At 47.0% G+C, this 21,405-nt stretch overlaps 1 protein-coding gene across 1 annotated transcript in view; it reads left to right on the top strand.

The window, feature by feature from the left end:
* The first annotated feature begins 1,638 nt into the window (after positions 1-1,638).
* EGLN1 (egl-9 family hypoxia inducible factor 1) overlaps positions 1,639-21,405 on the top strand; it is a 34,145-nt gene continuing 14,378 nt past the window's right edge. The window contains exon 1 of the mRNA XM_082757626.1: positions 1,639-2,955. Within this exon, the coding sequence (XP_082613752.1) occupies positions 1,996-2,955 (960 nt within the window). The 5' untranslated portion in view covers positions 1,639-1,995. The remainder of the gene's footprint in view (positions 2,956-21,405) is intronic.

A 21,405-nucleotide genomic window follows, 5' to 3' on the forward strand; every position in this document is an offset into this window, starting at 1 on the left:
AAGACAGCCTGAAGTAGTTCAGCACATTAGTAACCGTAAAAATTAAGACCAAGACCTTTAATTGCATCCCAAAAGACATGTGGGAAAGAGGGAAAGAACAAAGGAGTTTTTAAGTCAAATTTGCCCATGAATTAATAACCATCATTTGGTTTTAGCCAGACACCATATTCGTACCTTGGTCCTTTTCTTATTTGTTTCATGGTTGGACTACCGGGCTCTGAGCCTGTGACTTTCATCTCCATGATGTTTGCCAAAGGAGTACACAACAAACACAAAAGGTCTTTAACTCTTCAGTTTCTCCCTGGCATTGTTTGCATTTCTGAAGTTTTTGAAAATAACAGGCTTGACTCTTTCCTCATTTAGCCTGGTTTAACGATGCTCTACGTCCAAAGAATTCAGCTGTATTAATCTCAGCTTAAAGCACGCTAGAGGAATGCCTCGTATTTCTGACCTACCCCATATTGCTGTAGTCAGTGAACAACTGCCATTAAGCCTAGATTAAAAATCTGTCCCCTTTATGCTCTGGACTTAAAACGTGTTTTTAAACCACTTCCTTCTGCCTCTACCATTACACTTTCCTCCCTTTAAGAGCCATGAACACAGAAATTACTAACCTGTGACTCTGTTTTCAGTTCCCAGCTTTTCCAGTTCTCTCAGCTTTTCTTTATTTTCAATTCAGCCTTGGCACTTGCTGATCGCATTCAGGAGATTTCATGGCCATGACACGACCTTGTCCTCTCAGTCCTCCTTTTGCCTTCCTCATAATTCACCCTGTTTTTCCTTCCCTTTTTCTGTGTATGTACCACAGGCATTTGTAGCCTTGGCACACTTTGCTTCTGCTTTGACATCCTTCACGTAGCACACGCAGTGTCCAACGCCCCTCGAAGGCCTACTGATACGTCAGTTCATGTTAAACCTGGTTCTCTATAGAGAGATGGTGAGAACGAGCCATATCGATAGCGTGAATGTAGCCATCTTACGGGACTATATTACAGTCTTAGGCCTCACGACAGCCTGTGAGGAGGGAAAGTGTTGGTATTTCTGTTTGAGAGGTGAAGGAAAACTGAATTGGCCAAAATCATGTGAAAGCCTGTGGCAACGTAGAGGTAGAAAGCCCAAGCCACTCATCTTGGGTTACCAACCAGAGGGCTCATCTCACCTTTCTCCCTCCGAATCTAGATATCGGCTCATTTCTTTGACTCTTTTTGGATTTTAGGATGGATTTCTGACCAGAAAGGCGGTGTGCACCACCTGGGAGCTGCCGCCTCTCCCTCAGCAGCCGCAGCCCAGCCAAACCCATGGAAGGGGCGCTTCTGGGCTGCTCACCAGCTGCCTCTGAGGGGCACCACGGCCACCCCAGCCGCCCAGGAGGCGTCGTGGCGGGCACCAGGCGGGGACACTTTGGGGCGGAGAGGCGCGACAACCCCCTCCCGCCCTACATCACCCCTCCTCAGCGCCGGGCTCCCCTCAGCGCGGCCTCCACCGCCCTGCCCGGCTCCGCCCGCCGCGGCCCCGCCCGCCTGACGCGCCGGCGGCGCTGTGGGGCTGGAAGTGGCGTACGTGCGGAGCGGGCTGCGAGTGTGGCGCCTCCTCCTCGCCCCGACACAGCGCCGGGCGGCCGGAGGAGAAGGAGGAGGAGGGAGGAGAAGGAGGAGGAGGAGGAGGAGGAGGAGGAGGCGGCAGCCGGCGGGCAGCGAGCGGCGCCCCCCGCCCCGCACCGCGCCACCCGCCCGGCCGGCGATGAGGCGGCGCTAGCGGCGATCGCGCCGCACGGGAGGGAGGAGGAGGAGGAGGAGGCAGGCGCCGGGGGGGGCCCCCGCGGCAGCCCCGCGCCTCGGCCGCCCCGAAGGAGGCCGCGGGCCGGCGGGGGCCGCGGCGGCGCCGGGCGGCCATGATGCAGTGAGCGCTGCCTCCCCGCGCGGCCGGCCGGGGGCCCGCCTTAGCGCCGCGGCCGCCCGCCTCCTTACATAACCCCGAGCAGCGCAGCGCAGCGCCATGGCGAATGACAGCGGCGGCGGGGCCGGACAGGGCGGCGGCGGTGGTGGCGGTGGCGGCGGCGGCGGCGAGAGCAGCAGCGGGAGCAGCAGCAGCAGCAGCAGCAGCAGCGAGAGGGACCGGCAGTACTGCGAGCTGTGCGGGAAGATGGAGAACCTGCTGCGCTGCGGGCGCTGCCGCAGCTCCTTCTACTGCAGCAAGGAGCACCAGCGCCAGGACTGGAAGAAGCACAAGCTCATCTGCCGCGGCGGGGGCACGGCGGCGGCAGCAGCAGCAGCAGCAGCAGCGGCAGCAGCAGCAGCAGGGGGCGCCGCCGAGCCCCGCGCGGGGCTCCCCCCGCCGCAGCGGGCTCACGGCGCGGGGGGCGGCGGCCGGCCGGGGGGGGCAGCGGCGGCGGCGGCGGCCCCCAGCAGCGAGGCTCCCGGCGAGGCCGCCCCGCTCAGCCACAACCACGTCGCCGGGGCCGGCGCTGCCGCTGCCGCTGCCGGCGGGGGGGAGGCGGAGGCGGCGTCGGTGGTGCCGTGCGGGGAGGCGGTGCTGCTGTACCGGGACAAGTCGAACCTGTGCCCGGGCGGCGGGCAGGCGGGGCCCGGCGGGGCCGCGCTGCGCCCCAACGGGCAGACCAAGTCGCTGGTGCCGCAGCGGCTGGCGCTGGAGTACATCGTGCCCTGCATGAACAAGCACGGCATCTGCGTGGTGGACGACTTCCTGGGCAAGGAGCTGGGCGGGCTGGTGGCCCAGGAGGTGCGGGCGCTGCACCACACCGGCCGCTTCACCGACGGGCAGCTGGTGAGCCAGAAGAGCGACTCGTCCAAGGACATCCGCGGCGACAAGATCACCTGGGTGGAGGGCAAGGAGCCGGGCTGCCAGACCATCCGCCTGCTGATGAACAGCATGGACGATCTGATCCGCCACTGCAACGGCAAGCTGGGCAACTACCACATCAACGGCAGGACGAAAGTGAGTGGGGCGCGGGGGGCAGGGGGCCTCCCCCTGAAATTTGGGGTTAGGAAGACAACGCAAATGACACAAACCCCAAAGTAGCAAACCCACAGAGTCCCGAAAACGCGGCCCAGCCGGCGCTGGAGCCGTGCTGGCTGTTCCCAAGATCTTCGCACGCTTTTCATGTCATTTCATTTATTTATTTATTTATTTTTCCCTGCCCAAATCAATTTTTTTTTTCCTCTCTGTCGCCGTGTCTTGAGGCCGGAGAAAGCCAGTCAAGCTCGCCCATTGTGCCGGGCTGATTTGCAATTCTCCCCGAGCCCTTGAAAATGAAATTCACACCCCGGGTAGAAAGGCCGGGCGATGAATATTCATCAGGAGCTTTTCACTTTTTAAAAAAGGGGACGGGGAAAGGAGGAGGGGGGGGGGGGGGAGAAGGAAGCCCTGCACGCTTTGCTGCTGCCCCCGGTGCAGCATAAGGGAGGCAGTGAGCTGCCCAGCAGCGTCCCAGCGCCGGGGCCAGCCACAGACAGGCTGTTGTTGCTGCAGCTGCAGGACCTCAGCTGCTGGGGAGCCTGGCAGGGAGGAGAGAAGGAACAGCCCCGGGTTTGTGCCGGGTGCGCTAAATCCCAGCTCCTCCGATACAGAAAGTGGGTGGGAATTTCCTCTTTCTTGTGCTTTTTTTTTTTTTTTTTTTTTTCCTTTTTGAAATGAGGGCTTTGTGTACCTCTGGTTGAACCGGTACTGTGCTAAAGCTCTCAGCAGGGACGTGGTCTGGATTTCCCCCCCACACCCCCGTTAGCTTGGATTTTTTTTAAGCCAATTTATCTTGCAGACGGCTCTAAATCTCTTTAAGGCCCCAGCGCTTGAAACTTGCGCTCTAAAAATATCTGTGGCTTTACTGGGTTTCAGTTTTGTGCAGGAAAGAGGAATACAGCTTCTGTTTCCATCTGCAGCGGTATGCTTCTGTAAATGATACGTGCCAGGGCTTTACAAAAGGGCTTTTGGCATTGTAATGCCGGATCACGCGTGTGATTCCTGAGCTGCTGCATCTTGCCTTTCTCAGTGGTGACTGATGCTTTTGCTAATTGTCAAAGAATGTCTGTGGACGGGGATGAATCCCTCCGTACAGACAGCTCTACGTTTTTCTGGAGTGACAGTAAAGTGATGAAGGTTGTTTAGCACTGCTTGGCTTTCGGACACTGCTGAAATTCCCGTGTATTTCAGGGATCAGAACAGGTGCAGTCCTTTGCTCAGCGGTACAGAAATGCTTCACTTTGTCTTCTCGTGTTCCCTTGATCTTCTCCCAGCAAAGCCAGAGCTTGTAGCATGCTGCTGGGTTTGTCAGCGTTGGTTCATCAAGTCCGCAAGGACAGCAGCAATGTGGTGGCCTTCACCTTCTCTCCTTCTGCTGTGCCTTCCCTCTGCCCTTGCTGTCACTGCACGTTTAGGCCAAGGGCTGTGGCAGGGGGCAGCAGTCTGTCAGCCCAAACTTCTTCCACGTGTCCCTTCAGAGCTCCTGGCCCTCTGTAGGGGGCTGGAGGAAGCGGAGTGAAAGTGGAGACACCTGTGGGTTACATGAAGTCAATTTTTTGTCTTTGCTTCTCACCTCACTCCTGCTTTTTCTGGATCTGGGTTTGATTGCGTTCCTGCAGGAGCTGCAGTGTACATGGGTGTTATTCTTGGCAGTACAGAGGAGTACACCGTGGAGATGCTGTAATAGCCACAACAGGTTACTCTGGACCTTTTCCGTTGGTGCGCTTTGCGTGGTGAGCTGCTCGGTTCATTTAGCCAAAGACAGCCCATTTCTAAATTTTTATGAATATGTGGGATTTTGCCGCTCACAGCAACATTTTTTTTTAAAAATGAGTGGTCCATGTGTAATCTTTATTCTTACTGGTGTTACTTCAAGTGATAGGACCAAAATGGACAGAAACGTAGCACGCACTGACTAAGCTCTACCCAATAATTTACTGCTCCTGCACGTAAATATTGCAATAACCCTGTGGTTCACTGAGCTGGTGCGTGGAGAACTTAGCGTACTGTTTCACTGAGGGCACTAAATAAGCCAGTTGGCAGTGTCACTGGTGAGACTGGTAATTCACGAGCACCCAAACCAGCAGAAATCTAGCCCCTGGGGCCCCCCTGCTGTCTCCAAAGGCTGGAGTTAGGGCAGTAGGGGTTTGGGGGCGGCATGGTGCAAGCCCTCTGTGGTTGGGTGCCTCGTGCAGTTGGGGACATGCATTTTTTTTTAAGTGTAACTTTTTTTTTTGTAATTATTTTATTAGACTTTTGTATGTAAAACAAGCAAAAACAAAACACGCTTGCAGCCTGCTTTTTAAAATACTTTTTTTGTGTTCACTGCAGTGTCTTGGAAAACTAGCTTTGTTTTTGGGTGTTGTGCAAGGGTTGGCATTATGTCCTAGGAGTCACAAGAGTGAATCTTCAGCCTTTACCAGACCTAGTTCGAGCTCTGTGAACAAGCATACCCTATCAGAGGGAATGAATCAGAAATACATCCACGCCACAGTGCGCTGAAATTCCTAGCCTCTTTCTGGACTGAGCATTCAAAAGCATTTCTGTTAACTAAATAAACCTGTGAAGAGTTCTGTTCTCCGAGCTTCAGCTGGCAGCTGGGCACTTTCACAGGAATGGATGGATTGTTGGCCGAAGGTTTTAATGACGCTGTTGATCATGGGTTGTTTTTGACTGTGGGGGAAAATAGCTGTGGATAAAGTGCAAGAGATGATATGTAGGTTATAATTGCACCTTTAGCTAAGGCTCGGCTTCTGTACCTGTGAGCGTTAGGGCCTTGAACTTGCCATTGCTTATACTGATTCTAGGTATGTTGTATATGAAAGGGGAAAAGAAGCGGCTCTTAGTCCACACCCTCCACTCTCAGCCTGTAAAACCGTCTGTGGGGGGAAAAGCTACTTGTTTCAATGACGTTTATTTTATTTTAAACTGATCCACGTTCTCCAGTGCTAGTCCTTAAGGTAGAGGACACCAAGAAAGGTTAAGTGTGAGAAATCTGAAATTATACATTTGCAAACATCTTGTTAGGGATTTTCTCTGGACTAAGTGGGCTACCCGAAATTGGTCTGCTTCAAGGGATGTGGCTCAGCCTAGACCAGACCATCAGCAGATTACTCTCCAGGCTGAAAGGTATCTGCATAGCAATAGGTATGAACTACTTTTGGCATGAGTATACAGTGCAGTCGCAGATATAACACAATGGCTAACTATTTGCTCATCTCAGGAGGCCTGATTTACTACATTCCTTGCTTTTGTTCTGCTGTTCTCTTTCTTTCCAGATTGTGCGGCTTTTTTTTTCCCCTAGCAGCACATGGCACGGAGCAGCATACATGAGCTGCACTGTCTTTCTCCCACTTCCTGTTATTACTGGTTTTACTTCTTCCATCTTCTCCCAAAATGTTAACTCTCTCTTTCCTTTCTCTTATCAGTTATCGCACTCGTACGTGCACATAGTTCTGTTTCCTGCCTGTCCTGTCCTAGATAGCCACTGGAGATAGAAACCTGCTCACCAGAGTCAGGGAGTGAACTACTCCTGAATCTCTCCCAGGTGAGAAGGTTTTTCCTCCGTCCCAAGCAGAGGCTGAGGAGGGAGGAAGCTTCATTATTTTATGTGTTTTTTTTTGTTGTTGTTGTTTTTTGTTACGTGTCTGTCTTCTCTCGTGTGAACTCTGCTTATTATCTAAAACTTCAAGCCTTTTATAAATCAGAAGCTTGCTTCCTTTACTGGTGCTGCAGTAATATAGGGAGATCGTACCCACAGACAGGGACCCAATAATCACCGTATAAGCAGGCATCTGATCCATCTACTGTTCGTGCTTCAGCTCCTCCCAACACCACGTCTCCTAACCCTACCCCGTCTCCTAACCCTACCCCGTGCCTTTTATTGAGAAGAGAGCACACAGATGGTTTGACAGTCTCTGTTACATTCCTGGAGGCTTTGTGTCATTCCCACCCCTTTGTAACCCAGCAGAAGAGCTGCAACTCAGAGGGCTCGATTTTAATGCTCTCCTGTCTCTACCCGTAGGCCAGTGGCACCCACTGCTTCTCAGCCACCGGTGGCTTAAAAATTTGCTCTACAGGCTGCATGTGGTGCAAACCTGCACCCGTGCTTTTTCTTGAAATGGTTGAATTACCCAACTGCTTCTCTCTTATTCTCTCCTCTCCTCTGATCTCAAAATAAACTGACCTGGTTATAACTACCTTAACTGCTGCGTGTGATTTCCTGGGTACTAATAAATTTTCAATGTGATGCCGCATACTAGCGTGTCCTGGAGTTTTCTGAAGACCCGGAGTGCTGTGGATTTGGACTGATCTGACTGTGTCCTGTTAAATTAGCTTCTTTCAGAGTTAGTAATGCTCCTTTAGAAAATAATCCTCTAACAGCGTGCGGATTTCTCACATCCAGCAGTCAGCTTTTCTAGAAACCATAGAGAAGAGGTTCTCTGCTCTGGACACTTGTGTAGCAGCTTTCCTACAGACATGCTGGCTTAATGTTGCCAAGGATGTAGAAATTTAACCAGGAAGAGGTAATGAGCTGGTACAGCTGAAGCTGCCAGCAGCTGATGAAGCACTGAATAGGCACCAGGAGGCACAGCTCTGAGTTCTGCAGATGCTGTTTAAAACAGTGTACAGGAAACCTGAGCAGGACTTCTGGATGTTCTTTCCACTAGATCTTGTTCTGCAGAATATCCCAGTGAGTATCTGTGCAGTAGTAAGGTGACAGGCAAAGAAGTGGAGATTGAGGGCTCTGCAACCATGCTGGTACCAAAAAGTGCTGACAGCGTGGAGTAAGGGCAGAGATGGGCACGGGGCTCGGATGCTGCTTGTGTGAGCCCTGGGGAAGCCTAGAGCTTCAGCTGGGATTCAGGCTGAGGAGCAGCTGTGGAGCAGAGGAGCTTCCCTTCCCCTCTGTTTGCCTATGGCATGCCCAGTTGTAGAGATCGCTCCGTACCCAGAAATAAATTCAGTGCAGGAGCACTACAACTTGCTGATCTAACTGGTTCATCGTGCATGCTTGCCTTGGCTAGAGTTTGTCCCTGAGTTGCAGGAAAGAGCAGCTAGCTCTCAGTCTCATCTCTCAGTATTTGCTTGAATTGCTCGAACCAGATAGAGTTTTACAGATAGTTACGCTTAAGGATTTTTCCTGACGGTGTTTTTGTTGGCAGTGGCATTTTCTTCTAGACGCATGTGCTCTTCAGCAAAGGATTGTGTGGTGACTCACGGATACTCAGGGCAGCCCACAGATCTTACATTCCTGCTGGGGTAGAGCTCTGAGCTGAGTCCAGTTTCGTTTTCCAGTCATGTACCAGTGTTCTGGGGCCCAACGTGAGCAAATGATCAGCAGCAGCCTGTTATTTCTAAACACAAATGGTGTTCTGACTGAGGAGCAGAGTATCCAGAAAAGATGCTTGTTTATGGCTGGTGAAAATTAAAAGATGGGCATTTCTGAGGCTCTGGGAAGTTCCCATACTTCACTTTGGTGATTGTAACTGTGAAGCGTGGCACAAATACAATGTGTCTGAGGGTGGGGAGTGCTACCTGGGACTCCTCTCAGCGTTTCGGGATCGACATGATTTAGGCTGTAGCCCAGGGAATAATTCAGGCTGGTGCTGCCGGAGAAGTAGTCCCGCTTCTTTGCCAGTACAAGTATTTACATGGCCAGCCTGTGAACTGGTTTGGGGAACCGATCCATCTGAAAAAGTGAACTGGCAAAAGAAGTGCTCCTGGTTCAGAGCTCGGATGTTTGTGCTGGCATGGGGGACTGGCAGATGGTGAGACTTTCTTTCAGCGGCAATGCAAATTTATGCCAGCTTAAAGGATTTGCCAAACTACAGCCTTAGTTTAACACTTAGGGACTGATTATCCCAAAATTTGTTTGTGAAGATTTGAATAACAGTTAAGAGATCTTTGCTTGCTATGTATTTTTTTTTCTTTCTTAAGCTTTCTTCTCTTTGTTCTCCCGTGCTCAGCGTGAGGCTGTTTTTGCCAGCAGAGACGTGTTGTTCTGTCCTCCAGCATCTTCCTTGTGACAGTTTTATGCAGCAGCTCTGCTGGCCTACCCCATGGAACCTGCAGAAGGAAACGTATTTTCTCCACGTGATCCCCCCCATCTCTCCCACACACAAACACACACACACAAAGCTTCCAAGCCAGCCAACCTGCTAGCTATGCTCCTTGTGCTCAGCGTTTGCCCCTCTCCTTTATCCTGGAGTTTTATTAGCACCGAGGAAGGTCCTGGTTTCCCTGTTTCGGGACGGAGCTGGGCTGGCATCCCCTGTGCTGTGAGCACCCTGCTTCCATCAGCAGCTGCCTGGGGCTGTGCAGCTGCAGTTCGATTTCGAGTTGTTGCTGTTTCAGAGCACCTGTAGCCTTGAGGTTTGGGCACATCGGTGCTTTCCATGCACAGCCTTTGTTCCTCTCAGCGGCATCACTGTTTTCTGACAGCGCTGCTACTTTGATGTGCCTTGCTGCCCGTCCTAGCCACAAGGAGCTCGGTGCAGTTCCACCCCAAAATCAAGCGGGCTGCTCTCCATCTCAGCTCTGCAGCTCGAGAGGAAGAGCTGCCTTCCCTTGCCAGCGGCCTCCGGGGCTGGAATTCTTTGAAAGCCGTGTCCTGCCAAGCCGCGGGGCCGGCCGAGTGCAGCTCTCCTCAAACTGCTTGGTCAGTTGCGTCTGTGACCTTGACTGCGTGTCTGGGAGATGTTTTTCCATTTTCCAGCTCACGCTTAATTTCTGAATAGTTCGCCAGCTGTTTCCTGCAAATAAATCAACAGCATATTATTCTCTTTCATGGTGGTTACCTGCAATCGTGAGGCTTGTGATTAAACTGCGGTGTTTTGCAGTTAATCTCTGACAGCTTTTGGTTTAATCAGCCTAGTTGCTGCTGGAATTTGCTACTTGTTGCCCTCTACTGAGTGTCAGCATGTATATATGTACGTACTTGTATCTGCCGATGAAGCTACAGTTAACCTTACAGCTGAGAGGAAGGCTTTTCTGCAGCACTAGAAAGGAACTTGTTTGATAAAGGCAAACAGGTAAGCTGTACAGAGCAATCGGCTTCTTGCTCACCCAGAAACTAGATCATTTCTTTTCCCTTAAGCTACTTGAAGAGCTCTATTACAAATCAAGTTTTATTTTTTGTTTCAAAACTGGTTTTTGGATTGTCGGAGTGGGTTGGTTAGTTAGTTCTTCAGTGGGATGCTGGGGGGGTGCCTTTCTCTTGTACCACTGTATTTTGTTCTTGTACAGTAAGGGAGTGACTGCAGACAATCTAAGGACTGTGAAAGTGATTTTTTGGTGTGTTTTTTGCCTGTTGTTTTTTTTTTTTATAAGTTTATTTTGAATTTATTAATCTAATTTTTTTAACCACTGGCATGTTTTTTCACACTGCATTAATGAAATCAGAGAATGAAAGCAGTATTTTTAGTGAACAGAGCAGTGGGGTTGTTTGACTTCCCAGCCACTACTAAATGCAGTAAGCATTATTTATGATATCCTTTTTGTCTTTCAAACTCGTGACTTCTTCCTTCTGAAGGGTGTAAGAAATACCAGCGCTGATCTATGTGGCCTTTTTCAAAAGTCAGTTGGTGCTCTTTAAGTCCTTGTAAACTGTTTCCAGAGATTACTGGTTAGCCATGGCTGATCAAGCACATTTTCAGTGCAGGCTTGTGCCAGAGCTGGTTGGTAAGCTGCAGTCATAAGCGTCAGGTTGAAAGCTAATTCACTCGCTGTTCCAGAACAGCATCTGTCAAAAATAGAGCAATGCTTTCATGCACGTAACAGCTGCTTGCACTTGAAGACTTTCTTGTTCTTTGGTATTTAACTTGAAATTACTCAAGAGTATTTTTGTTCGTGTATAATGTTATAAATAGGAATTGGGTAGGAATGCGAGTGCCTGCCTGTCTGTATGGTCATTGTGTGTGAATGCAGGGCAGTGATGGATGTGCTGTGTGCACAGCGCCCTAACACATACGCAAACGCCATACCTGTCAGGTAATTAATGGGGTCTTACAAAAAAAAAGATAATTTTCTACCCAAGGATTAATTTTACACATTAATTTAGTGTTAGGCCAGCTTGGAGCACATAGTTTGACCACGAGGACCTTCTGAACTCTACAGATGACTTAGATTTTGAGGAGATGGTGCCGTGAGGCCCCAGTGCACTGTGTGAACCTGGAACTGCCTTGCCTTGTTGCAGCAAAACCAGGCGTCATGTTGGAAAGAATACAAAGGTGAATGCACTGAGAGGGTTCAGGAAGCTGGTCTCTGTTTTGGTTGTAATAGGGTGGAGGAATTGGTGATATGATTGTCAGACGACTGTATGAGGTTTTAAGATGCAATGGACCAGCGGAAGGTTTGTGTTTTTTTTTTTAATGTTGTTGTGGTTGTTCTTGTTGTTTGTTTGCTTTTCTTCTTATATGAATATATTTAAAATTTCTTTACAGGAAGAGTTTGTATGGTCAATTCACATCATTTTGTTGGTAGCCCCAAAGTCTTGGTGAAGTGTCAGGATGGAGGCTTCTGTGTTGGGCATACTCTTCCTGTGACTTGCTGACCTTTTGGTGTGCTAGGGTCTGTTATCTTTGTGCTTACATCATCCAGAAAGCAGCAGATAGGTAGCTAGAATCGTCCTGAAGTTACTGATCAAATTAAACCAAAAAAATATAATAATAGAATAACCTGAGTGGTATGACAATGTGGACTTTAAATTGCTGTAGATCAAAAACTTGGTCCATACCCAGTCTGAGGCAGAAATCCTCATATATTAAAGTTCTCTGCAGCTGTACACTGTGGAAGAGAAAAAGTGATGTAGCACACGAAAGGATTTCAGAGCAGTTTTTAGTTGACTAATAAGGTACTTTTCCTGTCGCTGCTTTCTGTCCTGTTCAGACATCTGCTCAGCGAACTTTTGCCGTGGGCTCCAGCCTGTGCGAACAGCTTCTGCCGTGTGTGAGGGGCGCTCGGTCGGCGCTCAGCTGAAGGCGTCAGGCCCTCCTGGTTGCTGCTGGTTGCTGCATTGTTGTTCGAGCAGCTGGCACGCAGCCTTGCCACTGTGAGAAAGGAAACTGCGGCCGGTTGATAAGGGCATCTCAAACTGGTTCAGTTTCAGCAGGCATGTGATATGATACGATGCCCCGCAGAATTGATGTCAGCTAATCGTGCCTCTTTGGGGCTTAACCTTGTTAGTGACTCCTTTAGTGGGCATCATCCAGTCAAAAGTACTTTTGTGATAGTGGAGTCACTGTTTCAGGTCATATGGAGAAAGGCTGAGAGAGTTGGGGTGAAAAGAAGTCTTGGGGGGACCAAATCAGTACGTATAGGTACCTGAGGTGGCCAGTACAGAAGATGGAGCCCGGCTTTTCTCAGTTGCACCCAGTGACAGGGCAAGAGGAAAAGGGCACACGCTGACATGCAGGAAATTATGGTTGTATACAAGAAACTTATTTGATGGGAGGGTGATCCAACAGAGAGATGGGCTCCAGAGAGGTTGTGGAGTCTGCCTCCTTGGAGGTCTTCAAAACCCAGGACGACCTGCCCCAGTGGCTTTCCAAGCAGGGGCTGAACCAGGCCACCTCTGCTGGAGTGAAGTGTCCAGGAGCCTGCCTTCCTGCTGTCATTTGCTTCTTAAAGAAACATTGCTGGATGTCCAAGTAGTGTATCAGTCTGAAATATTCCTGCCTTGGATCCTTTTAGTTATGGAGGTGGTCACTTGTGCTGTAGCCTCTGCTGCTGCTTCTTCGTGGTTTTCTCTGTGTTAACACTGCTTCATAGCCACTGTAAGCTACAGTCCTTCACTCTTCCCCCTTGTAACTTCTAGCCATTTTTTGGCCTCCCGTATTCCCCACGCATGCTGCTGCTGCCCGTGATCCCCTCAAGGCCCAGGGCAGCCAGGATGGAGCCCCTGCCTGGTGAACGGGTGGAGAAGGAGCAGGCGCCGAGAGCAGGGCTGCCCGGCCTGGGTGCAGAGGACGAGGCTGTGCTCAGTTCCTGGGCTCTGCTGGGTGTTCAGCAGTCGCAGACACCCTGCCAGCTGTCCTCCACAAGGACTGCATCGGGGAGATAAGGGCTGCGTGCCTCTTGTGAGGTGCCACTTGACCATCCGTGTCCTATCTCTATCCGTAAATTGAAGCCAGATGGAGTTGTGCTCATCTGAAGGAACTGTTTATATGCAGTCGATGCTAGACCGTCCCTGAGCTGTAGGTTGAAGCTACAAAATTTCCTGTGAAGTGGTTAAAAACAGCCGTTGTTAGCGTTCAGATGCTGGCAGTCCCTTCTGCTCAGATCTAACCCCCTCTCGCGGGCTGAGTAATCTCGTTTCAGGTTCTAGTGCCTTCTCGTGTTCTTCCTTATCAGATGTCTCCTTTCCACATAAGTATGTGAGCTCATCGTACCATTATGCATTTATTGTAATTAATCAGTAATCAGTGTGTAGATAAAGCTTCAAAACACTGACAAAACGATGCTCCTATATATGTCCAGTTTCCAGCAATTCAGGAACTCTCCGAGCCAGAGGTTGCATCTGGACCACTGCTCTTAGTGCGCACAGATGGATGGACATACTTGCTCTAAATTTATGTAATCTTGTTTTAAGAGCCATTTGTACTTTTGGCCTCTGCGACATCCTGTAACAATGAGTCCCACCGTTTGATTAGATGGGGAAGGAACTTCCTTTTGTTTAAAGCCTACAGCCTGATGATTTCCATGTCCTAGAGATTCTTTATTGTGAGAACTCGTTTCCCAGTCGTTTTGTCTTTCATGGTTTTAAGAAGTCTGACACTTGCTTCCATGCATTTTTCAGCTGACACTTTTTCCCTCCTAAACCGAAGAACTGTAGGATTCTTTTTAGGATTTCTTCACTTGGGTACTGCTTCGTGCAGTCTGAATGTTGCTATTGCTCTTTTATGCAGCTTTTTTGGTTCTGCTAATCCCCCCTTAAGGTAAGGCAACCAGGATTGCATTGTTAATGTACAAATAAAGCATGAATTTGCATAGTAGCATAATAATGTATTCTGTTTTGTGACACTAGTTGCCTCTGCCGCTGTGCTGAGGTTATATTCTGCCCATATTCACTACATTTTTTTCTAATGTGATAGTATCCAGCTTACAAGATAACACTGCGTATAAGGCTTTTTTTTTTTTTTTTTTTTTTTTTCCCTTTTGGGGGCATTGACTTGCACTTACTCCTTACTGAATGTTACCTGCCATTTTGTCATCCTGGGGCTTGGTGTCGTTCTGTTCTGTGCACCTTTCTGCAGTCGGTGGTAGAAAGGACTCTGCAATGTATTTTCTTTTCTGTATTGCATGTGAACACTGTCAGCCAGCCACTCGCCCCCCTCTTCCCAGGTCATGTGAACAGTTCAGACCCCTTAGGGATCCTGGTGGCAGCTGTCATTTTTTTTCACTTAATGGAGGTTAGTTTGCTGTGATGAAATTGCTACTGAAATTTACTGTTTTATTGCTATTTGCATTTGCCTGTTCCAGGATTTTGGAATGCCTTGGGACTAAGGGCCATACTTAAAGTGCTTTATAACTAAAATTTTCTAATTTTTGCATTAAAGCTAATGCCTTGAGTAAATCTCCATTATAGCTTGGGGAAAATGACAAGTAGTGACTCCCTGAGGCCTCCTAACACTTGGCACCGGCTCAAGAACAACACAGGAGTTCCTAGACTGGAGTCCTGACTTTGTCATTTTCCTCGGAGAAAACAGAAAACAGGAGCGGTAATTTCTCATGAGCCAAAGGCTAGGCCCAAATTGCATTGTAAGTTATGTTGGTATTAATGAGTTAAGATGGTTTTATTGTTATTTTTTACCCATCTAGAGCTATAATTTTATAAGGGAGCCTTGCAAACCTGGGAAATAAATGCACTTCTGCAGATCAAGAAGCGTAGATGAAGATACCATCAACTGGCTTTATCTTCAGCTTAATCTTATCCCATCTCCACAGGAATGTTGCAGATGTGCTGTTTCTGGGTTTTACTTATTGCTGTGTCTTTTTCTCTTTCTGAACACACATCCTGCTACTTGGAAGATACACCCACGGCAAGACAATGCTAGAAACACACGGCCCTTCCTCGGCATTAAGGCTTCAGCTCCTCCAGTTCAATTAGTAATAGCTGCATGGTAAAAACGCCAGAGGAAAAAATAGCCTTTGAGGGAGTGAAAAATCCGAAGCACATTTTTTTCTCCGTTTGGGTACAGCTTTCCAGAGGAAGTGATGGAATTCTTCAGGGACTCAGCAGGGAACAGAATTGGCCGGTGATAGGAAGATGCAGTCCCTGGGAGATTTTCCCCCTTGAAAAAATCCGATACTTCCTTCCCCACCCTCCAGTCTCCTCGATTTCCAGGAAAGGGTTATCTTGGCTTTGGAACCCGAAATTGAGGTTGTCTTTACAGAGGAAGAAAATCCTTGTTTTCTGGAGCAACTTTTAGCAGTCTTTCTGGTAACTACGTAGCACTGCTTGCTGGTTCTGGGAACAAAATACAATGCTGCCCTTCCCCGCTGCCATGGCTGCTGCTGGCTCCTGGTCAGCACCCTGGGCTGTGTCATTTTCACATGGCATCCCAAGCTCTGTTTTCCTACTTGAGAATTTAGTTCTAGCAATGCTAACTGGTTTCTAAAAAACATTTTATGTGTTACTGCCTATAGGCCTGAATCCCATTTTGCTTATTTTGCCCTACAAAAGCAACGGCTTCCCTGAAGAATTTGTAATTCAGTGTTAGTTCAGTCTTTACATACAGCAGTTCTGTGTGTACCCAGCCTCCAGCAAGAGCTAATTAATTATTTAGAACATGAAGCAAGTCAGCTTCGGCTACAACTAATGGAAGAGGTTTGTTGGGAACACTGCAGTTATCTGCTGTTACAGCACCTGCCACTTGAATTGATTTTTTTTTTTTTGTTTCTAGTTAGCTTTCTGCAAGGCCACTCTGTGCGAACATTTTATCTGGGAGGCAGGTTATGTGAACAGCCTTCTGCATGCAGGGGGTGGGTATGAGCATGACAGCGATTTGCTGTGTGTGTGGTGCCTTTTCTTCTTTTTTCATTTGCATTTCTGTATGTTAATAGTAACCTCCAGCATCCAAGATGCGTTGTAGTGCCATTGATTAAGGGGCTGGGGGACACAGCGAAGCAATTGCAGCTGAGGCTTTCTGGGGTATCTCAGTGGTTAGCGGCAACTCGATTTCATGGGGTTAGTAGCAGGGCAGTCACAATTAAACCCCGTGCTTTGGAAGTTGCTCCCCTTCGTTATCTCAGCGCATGTTTGGCAAGCGCCACCGCGTTCCACGAGTTCTTGCCCCGCTCCTCCTTCTCCTCCTCGTCTTTCCCTTCCGTCATGCTCTAGTTTCAAAATTGCTTTTGCTCTTCTTTGGTTGTATACCCTGGATCAAACAAAGACCTGTAGAGGATGCAAAGTGACGTTCTGGGAGCTGTATTACCATTGTTATAAAAATATGGGGCCATCGCTACATGTTACCAAAGTTCGTAAATCACCTGGCTGTCTGCAGGAAATTTCCTGAAGTGTTTTCTCCTACTCAGAAACTATTAATCACCAGTGGTGCAAAATAATAGGTTCACGTTTTTAAAGAGCTGTTGCTCTTTTTCAGCAATGATGGAGAAACTTCCTTGTAAAATATGGTCCATGGCTGAAGGGTTCACTTCTGCCAACCCCAAAATCCGTGTTGGTTGCCTGCTGACTTGGACAGGAAATTTGTTTCTCGTATAGAAATCTGGAATCCAGCATTCTGCAGAACTGATTGTTGGTTCACTTGTTCCTTAGCTCCTGTGGTACTCAGCATTATTTTCACCCTTCTGGTAATGCTTGTGGCAGTGCTGCTGTTACTTCTGGTAGCTCTTTCTTCATCTTTTTGCTTCACTGTACATCTTTACAGCCATAATTTCCACTGCTGTTGCTTAAGATGATGGGGAGTTTGGGAGTTATTTCAAGATGTTTCCAGATTTATATTCTTAAATACAGCTTTAGTTTCTTTTCTTGGTTACAACTTAAAGTTGGGAAGAGGTTTTGAAAAATAAAACTTGTGCTTTGCAGATCTAGTGTTTAGGTTGCATAAATACATCTTACAGATCAGTTCTGGTGGGCTGACGTGATACCTCTATCTAGGCTATTACCGCTAGTCCCTGCAACCTTTCCCCAGCAAGTACAGGATATTGTAAAACCATAATTCTCACTTGGTTAACCAAAAAGTTTATTATCACTCGTAGGATTTTTGGGGACATACACGAAAACTTTTCTGCAGAAGCACACATCTTGAATGGATAGAGGTGTGTGTTCTGTCTTTAAATCCATCATTTATGGGTGCAACCTGGAACAATGTATTTCCCATTTTTTTTTAGTAAATGCGATGCTTTTAAGAAATGTAAAGTAAGAGTGGCTATGTGTTAACTCAGCCAGGTGTTAGCTTTTCTAACATTTTATGTGGTAGTACGGGGCAGAAAGGGAGAGAGGTTCTGGTTCTGGGTTCTTCTGAATGCCTTGAAAAAGGGGAAAAAAATCTCAGGGATAATTTGTTTTAGGGAGGCTTTTTGTTGTTCCTGTCAGGTTTGGGTTTTGTGCACCATAGCTTTACTTCTTACATTGTTACTCATGCAGAGTTTCAGTTCAGCTACTTTCTGAGTATTAGAGTGGAAAATGCAGTCTGAGCTTGAGGTAAGCACCCTGCTTCTGCCCACGGTGCTTGTGGAGATCCAGTCAGAGCAATGGTGATTGACAGGAACCTTGACAGAATAAGCAGGGTTTTTTTTAGCTGTTTACAGACAGATCTGTGGAGGAGTCTTCTTGCCTTTTAGGGAGGACAAATTACTCAGTTTGATGATGATATAAAATATTATTTTCATTATCATTATAGTGGGAAGGAGGAAAGTCATCTTTTTTTTTTTTTTTTTCATGGATTTTTTTTTCCCTAGCAGTTTCATAATGCTATCTATAAATGGACAAAGAACAAGCCAGATGGGTTCCTTCTAATCAATGGATAGTGGGCAATACAACACATTTTGTTTCTCCCAAGGCACGAGGGTGATGTGTTTTTCCACCACGCTGCTTGTTTGCTCTCTTGGGGCAGAAGTGGTTGTGGCGGCTGGGGAGGTGACTTTCAGGGGGACTGGGAAATCCTGTCCGAGCAGCACCAGTTCCTAAAGTAGGGATGCTATTGTTGCTGTGAACTTAAATTTACTGTAGAGTCAGCTGAATTGGCGTTTAAGGAAATGGTGGGGCTTTTGTATCACCCAGGCCAGGGCAGGCAATTCTCTCAAGTTTTTCTGGCTGCCTGGAGTCGGTGCTTGGTACATTCAGATCTTTCTCGTGCACATGGACACGTACTCGTAAAGCAAATAAATCACATTCCTGAGACAGTCTTGTCCGGGAGTTGCATTGTGCCTGCCTAACTTTCTCGTTGCAGCACACGCTTACGTGGACTTGGTGGTAGGGCAGCAAGCAAACGCCGTGAATGAACATGAGGCCTGGTGGGCCTGGTGTGGCTTCACGGCATTTGGCTCCATGTCCGAAACTGGCACTGAAAAACAAGTTGCGTGTCTTGGTGTCTGTGGCCGGCGTGTTTCTACCTTTTGTTTTGATTTCTCATGGGGAAATCATCTCTCAGGTAGTCAGGGCTGGGTTTACTACCGCAGCGTGCTTCTTGAAGCTGAAATAATGACTTGTGTGTCAACATCAGAAGTCCTGCTCGTGGCCTTTGTGATCAGCCTTTAATTCTGTTTGGCCATGGCTATTTCTCAAGACTCTCTACCAGCACTAGTAGGAGTAGGTCTGTATGATGCCTGCTTGTGTTTGAGCTGCATATGCTGGGTCATCTGGTTAAAACCAAAAAAACCCTAAGTGTTGTTTATACCAGTTGTGAGAGAGGCCCTCTTACGCTGTGATGCAGGGACTGTAAAGAAGAGCTTGGGTAAAGACAGTTTGTGTGTGAAAGCCCATAAAAACCAGTATGGACAGAGTCAGCATTTCTTGGGTTTCAATTGTAGGTGGTTTGAGAGCATGCTACGGGCTGTTTGTTGTTATTTGGCTGTAAACCTCAGTAAGGCTTCTATTGAAGATTAATATGAATTAAAGCAGAACTTTGTCTATTAACATTTCACTGCATAGCTATTTTGTTTGTTTGTTTGCTTTTAATACATAATTTATAAGAATAAGTCAGAACTCTTAAAGGTAGAAGTGAATGCTTTAGTGTACTTTGTCAAGCTGGGATGCTGTGGGTGTTGCTGAATACTGTATGGCTCCTTGCAAGTGTCACTGAAAAATATTTTAAAAATAATTTTTCATCAACATATATAAAGAAATCTTTCATACAAGCCGAGTGCCTGTTCCATGGTTATTTTTCTCCTTAAAGTGGAAACAAATTGATAGTTTCAAGTAAGACATGAAGTCATCAGTGTGTCTGCTGGTGTCATGTGGTTAGATCAGAGAATCTGGTCTGCACAAAACTCTGCAAGAATATATTTTAAGTGATGTAGTTGAATGAGACAACCTCTTTCTATTTTAGTGCACTATCATAATTGGTTTTAGTGTTGTGTTATTTTTAGTTCATAAAGATGCTGCTTTCCTGCACTTTTTCTGAATGGTTAGTGATGAATTAAGTTGACTGGAGTCATGCAAGAGCAGAACGTTCTGCCTCTTCTTGGAAAAAAAAAGTGGTTTCAAAAGTTTCTTTCTTTTTTTTTTTGGATGGTATTATTCTTTTCAAAGCAATTATGATGTTAAATTAAAAGCAGACTCTTAACATTTGTGTTGATTGACTTCTCTGTCAAATTTTTACATAGCGCCAAAACACTGACTCACTAGTCTGCTTCTCTTGGAGAGAATGGGGAGTTATCCATGGAGGCCAGCCAACTGAAGAAACACATTTTACATTTTTCACCAGCTGTTTGAATCTGAAGTCTGTTGGTCAACTTATTTAACCATATTGTAAAGAGATTTGGGCTACTACCATTCAGAGTATGCTTTAAACACCTTTCTCAGCTGCAAAGTAGAGTGTTGTGTTCGAGCCTAGGATGTTAAAGAGAACATTCTGCCCTTGGTGACAGCAATTTCCGTCTACCTTCTTTGGGAAGCTTCAATTAGTTTTTCTTTGTCTGTTCTAGGTTGTTGAATTTTATGTTTGTAATAGACCAGTATTAAAACTCAGAATGTGTATGTTGAACATCAAGGAAACTACTAGTGTTTTGAAGCACATCAGTAAATAACAACTCAGATGTATTACTTTTTTTTAAGGGGATATGGGCATTTTAAGCTTGAAGACATTGTTTATGTTCAGAGTTGCATTAGATAAACATTTTTATTTTATTTTTTTAAAATCCTGTTTAAGTCAATGCACAATTATTAGTAGACTTTCTTAATTAGATTTGAACCCAGTTTTATTTTTCCAATAAGGAGTTAGATTAAGCTAATGGAAGCCAGATCTTAATCAAATTGAAGGACTGCAGGGGTATTTGCATTCATTTCACTGATTTGGTTTTAAAGCAACGCCTTTTGGTTAAACTGGCATAACTTTGAGAAAAGGCAACTCTTACCTAACTTGGCTAGCAGCCTGGAAAATGCCAGCGTGTTAACTATTAAGGAAGATACCATCTGTATTTTTTCCCCTGAAGCTTGTAAGCTGGCTTGGTGATCTCTTCTCTTTGCATTTGGAGATCTGAGACTAGTAACTTTACGAGCTCAGGTGTGCGAGAGCAGAGAGAACCTTGTTAATGTTTAAATGCTGTTATCTCAGTGAAGGAGTAGACTAGTTGGCGGCTGTAAAACATTACAATGCTTGTCTGGGAGGTAGGAAGCGTATTTTAGGTCTTCCTGTTATTTCTGTCTATAACGTGGGTTTCAGTCGCTTATCGGTTCGCCTTTGGAGATACGTTTCTCTGATTGCCCTGCTTTCCTCAGGGCTCCGTCCAAGTGCTCTCTGTCCAAGCTTCCAAGCACCTTCAAGATCTCCCCCAGGTTAATGGCCCCTGCTTGATTGTTTTAAGGGAGCTTCTCTTTTCTAGGTATGCTTTTTTATTATTATTCATTTTAGATTTATTTGTTAAAATGTGAGCTCGTCCCATGTTCACACTCGACTCCTGAATAACAGACATCAGCAGCATCAGTTCTTCCTGTGCCGTTTGGAATAAATGCCGAGTTATACAAATTTGTATGGAAATTTATTCATCAGTTTAAGAGCCCATGAAAGTTTCTTAGAGCCTGTATACAGGCATGAATGAAAGGGATGATATTTGGAAATGAGCTTTGTGTGATTTGAATTGAATGGTGAAGGGGGGGTACCACTGACCTTCATGAAGCTACCCCAAAGGATGCCTGAGCCTGTTTGCTGAGCAGCATGTTGGTTACACTGAAGGCGTTTGGTGTAAATTCAGAATAGATGGGGGGTTGAACATGGCCGGTTAAGCAGCATGAACATTTCTAGGATG

The sequence above is a fragment of the Aythya marila genome, assembly GCF_965140915.1.
Source record: "Aythya marila genome assembly, chromosome: 3".
NCBI classification, from domain to species: Eukaryota; Metazoa; Chordata; class Aves; order Anseriformes; family Anatidae; genus Aythya; species Aythya marila.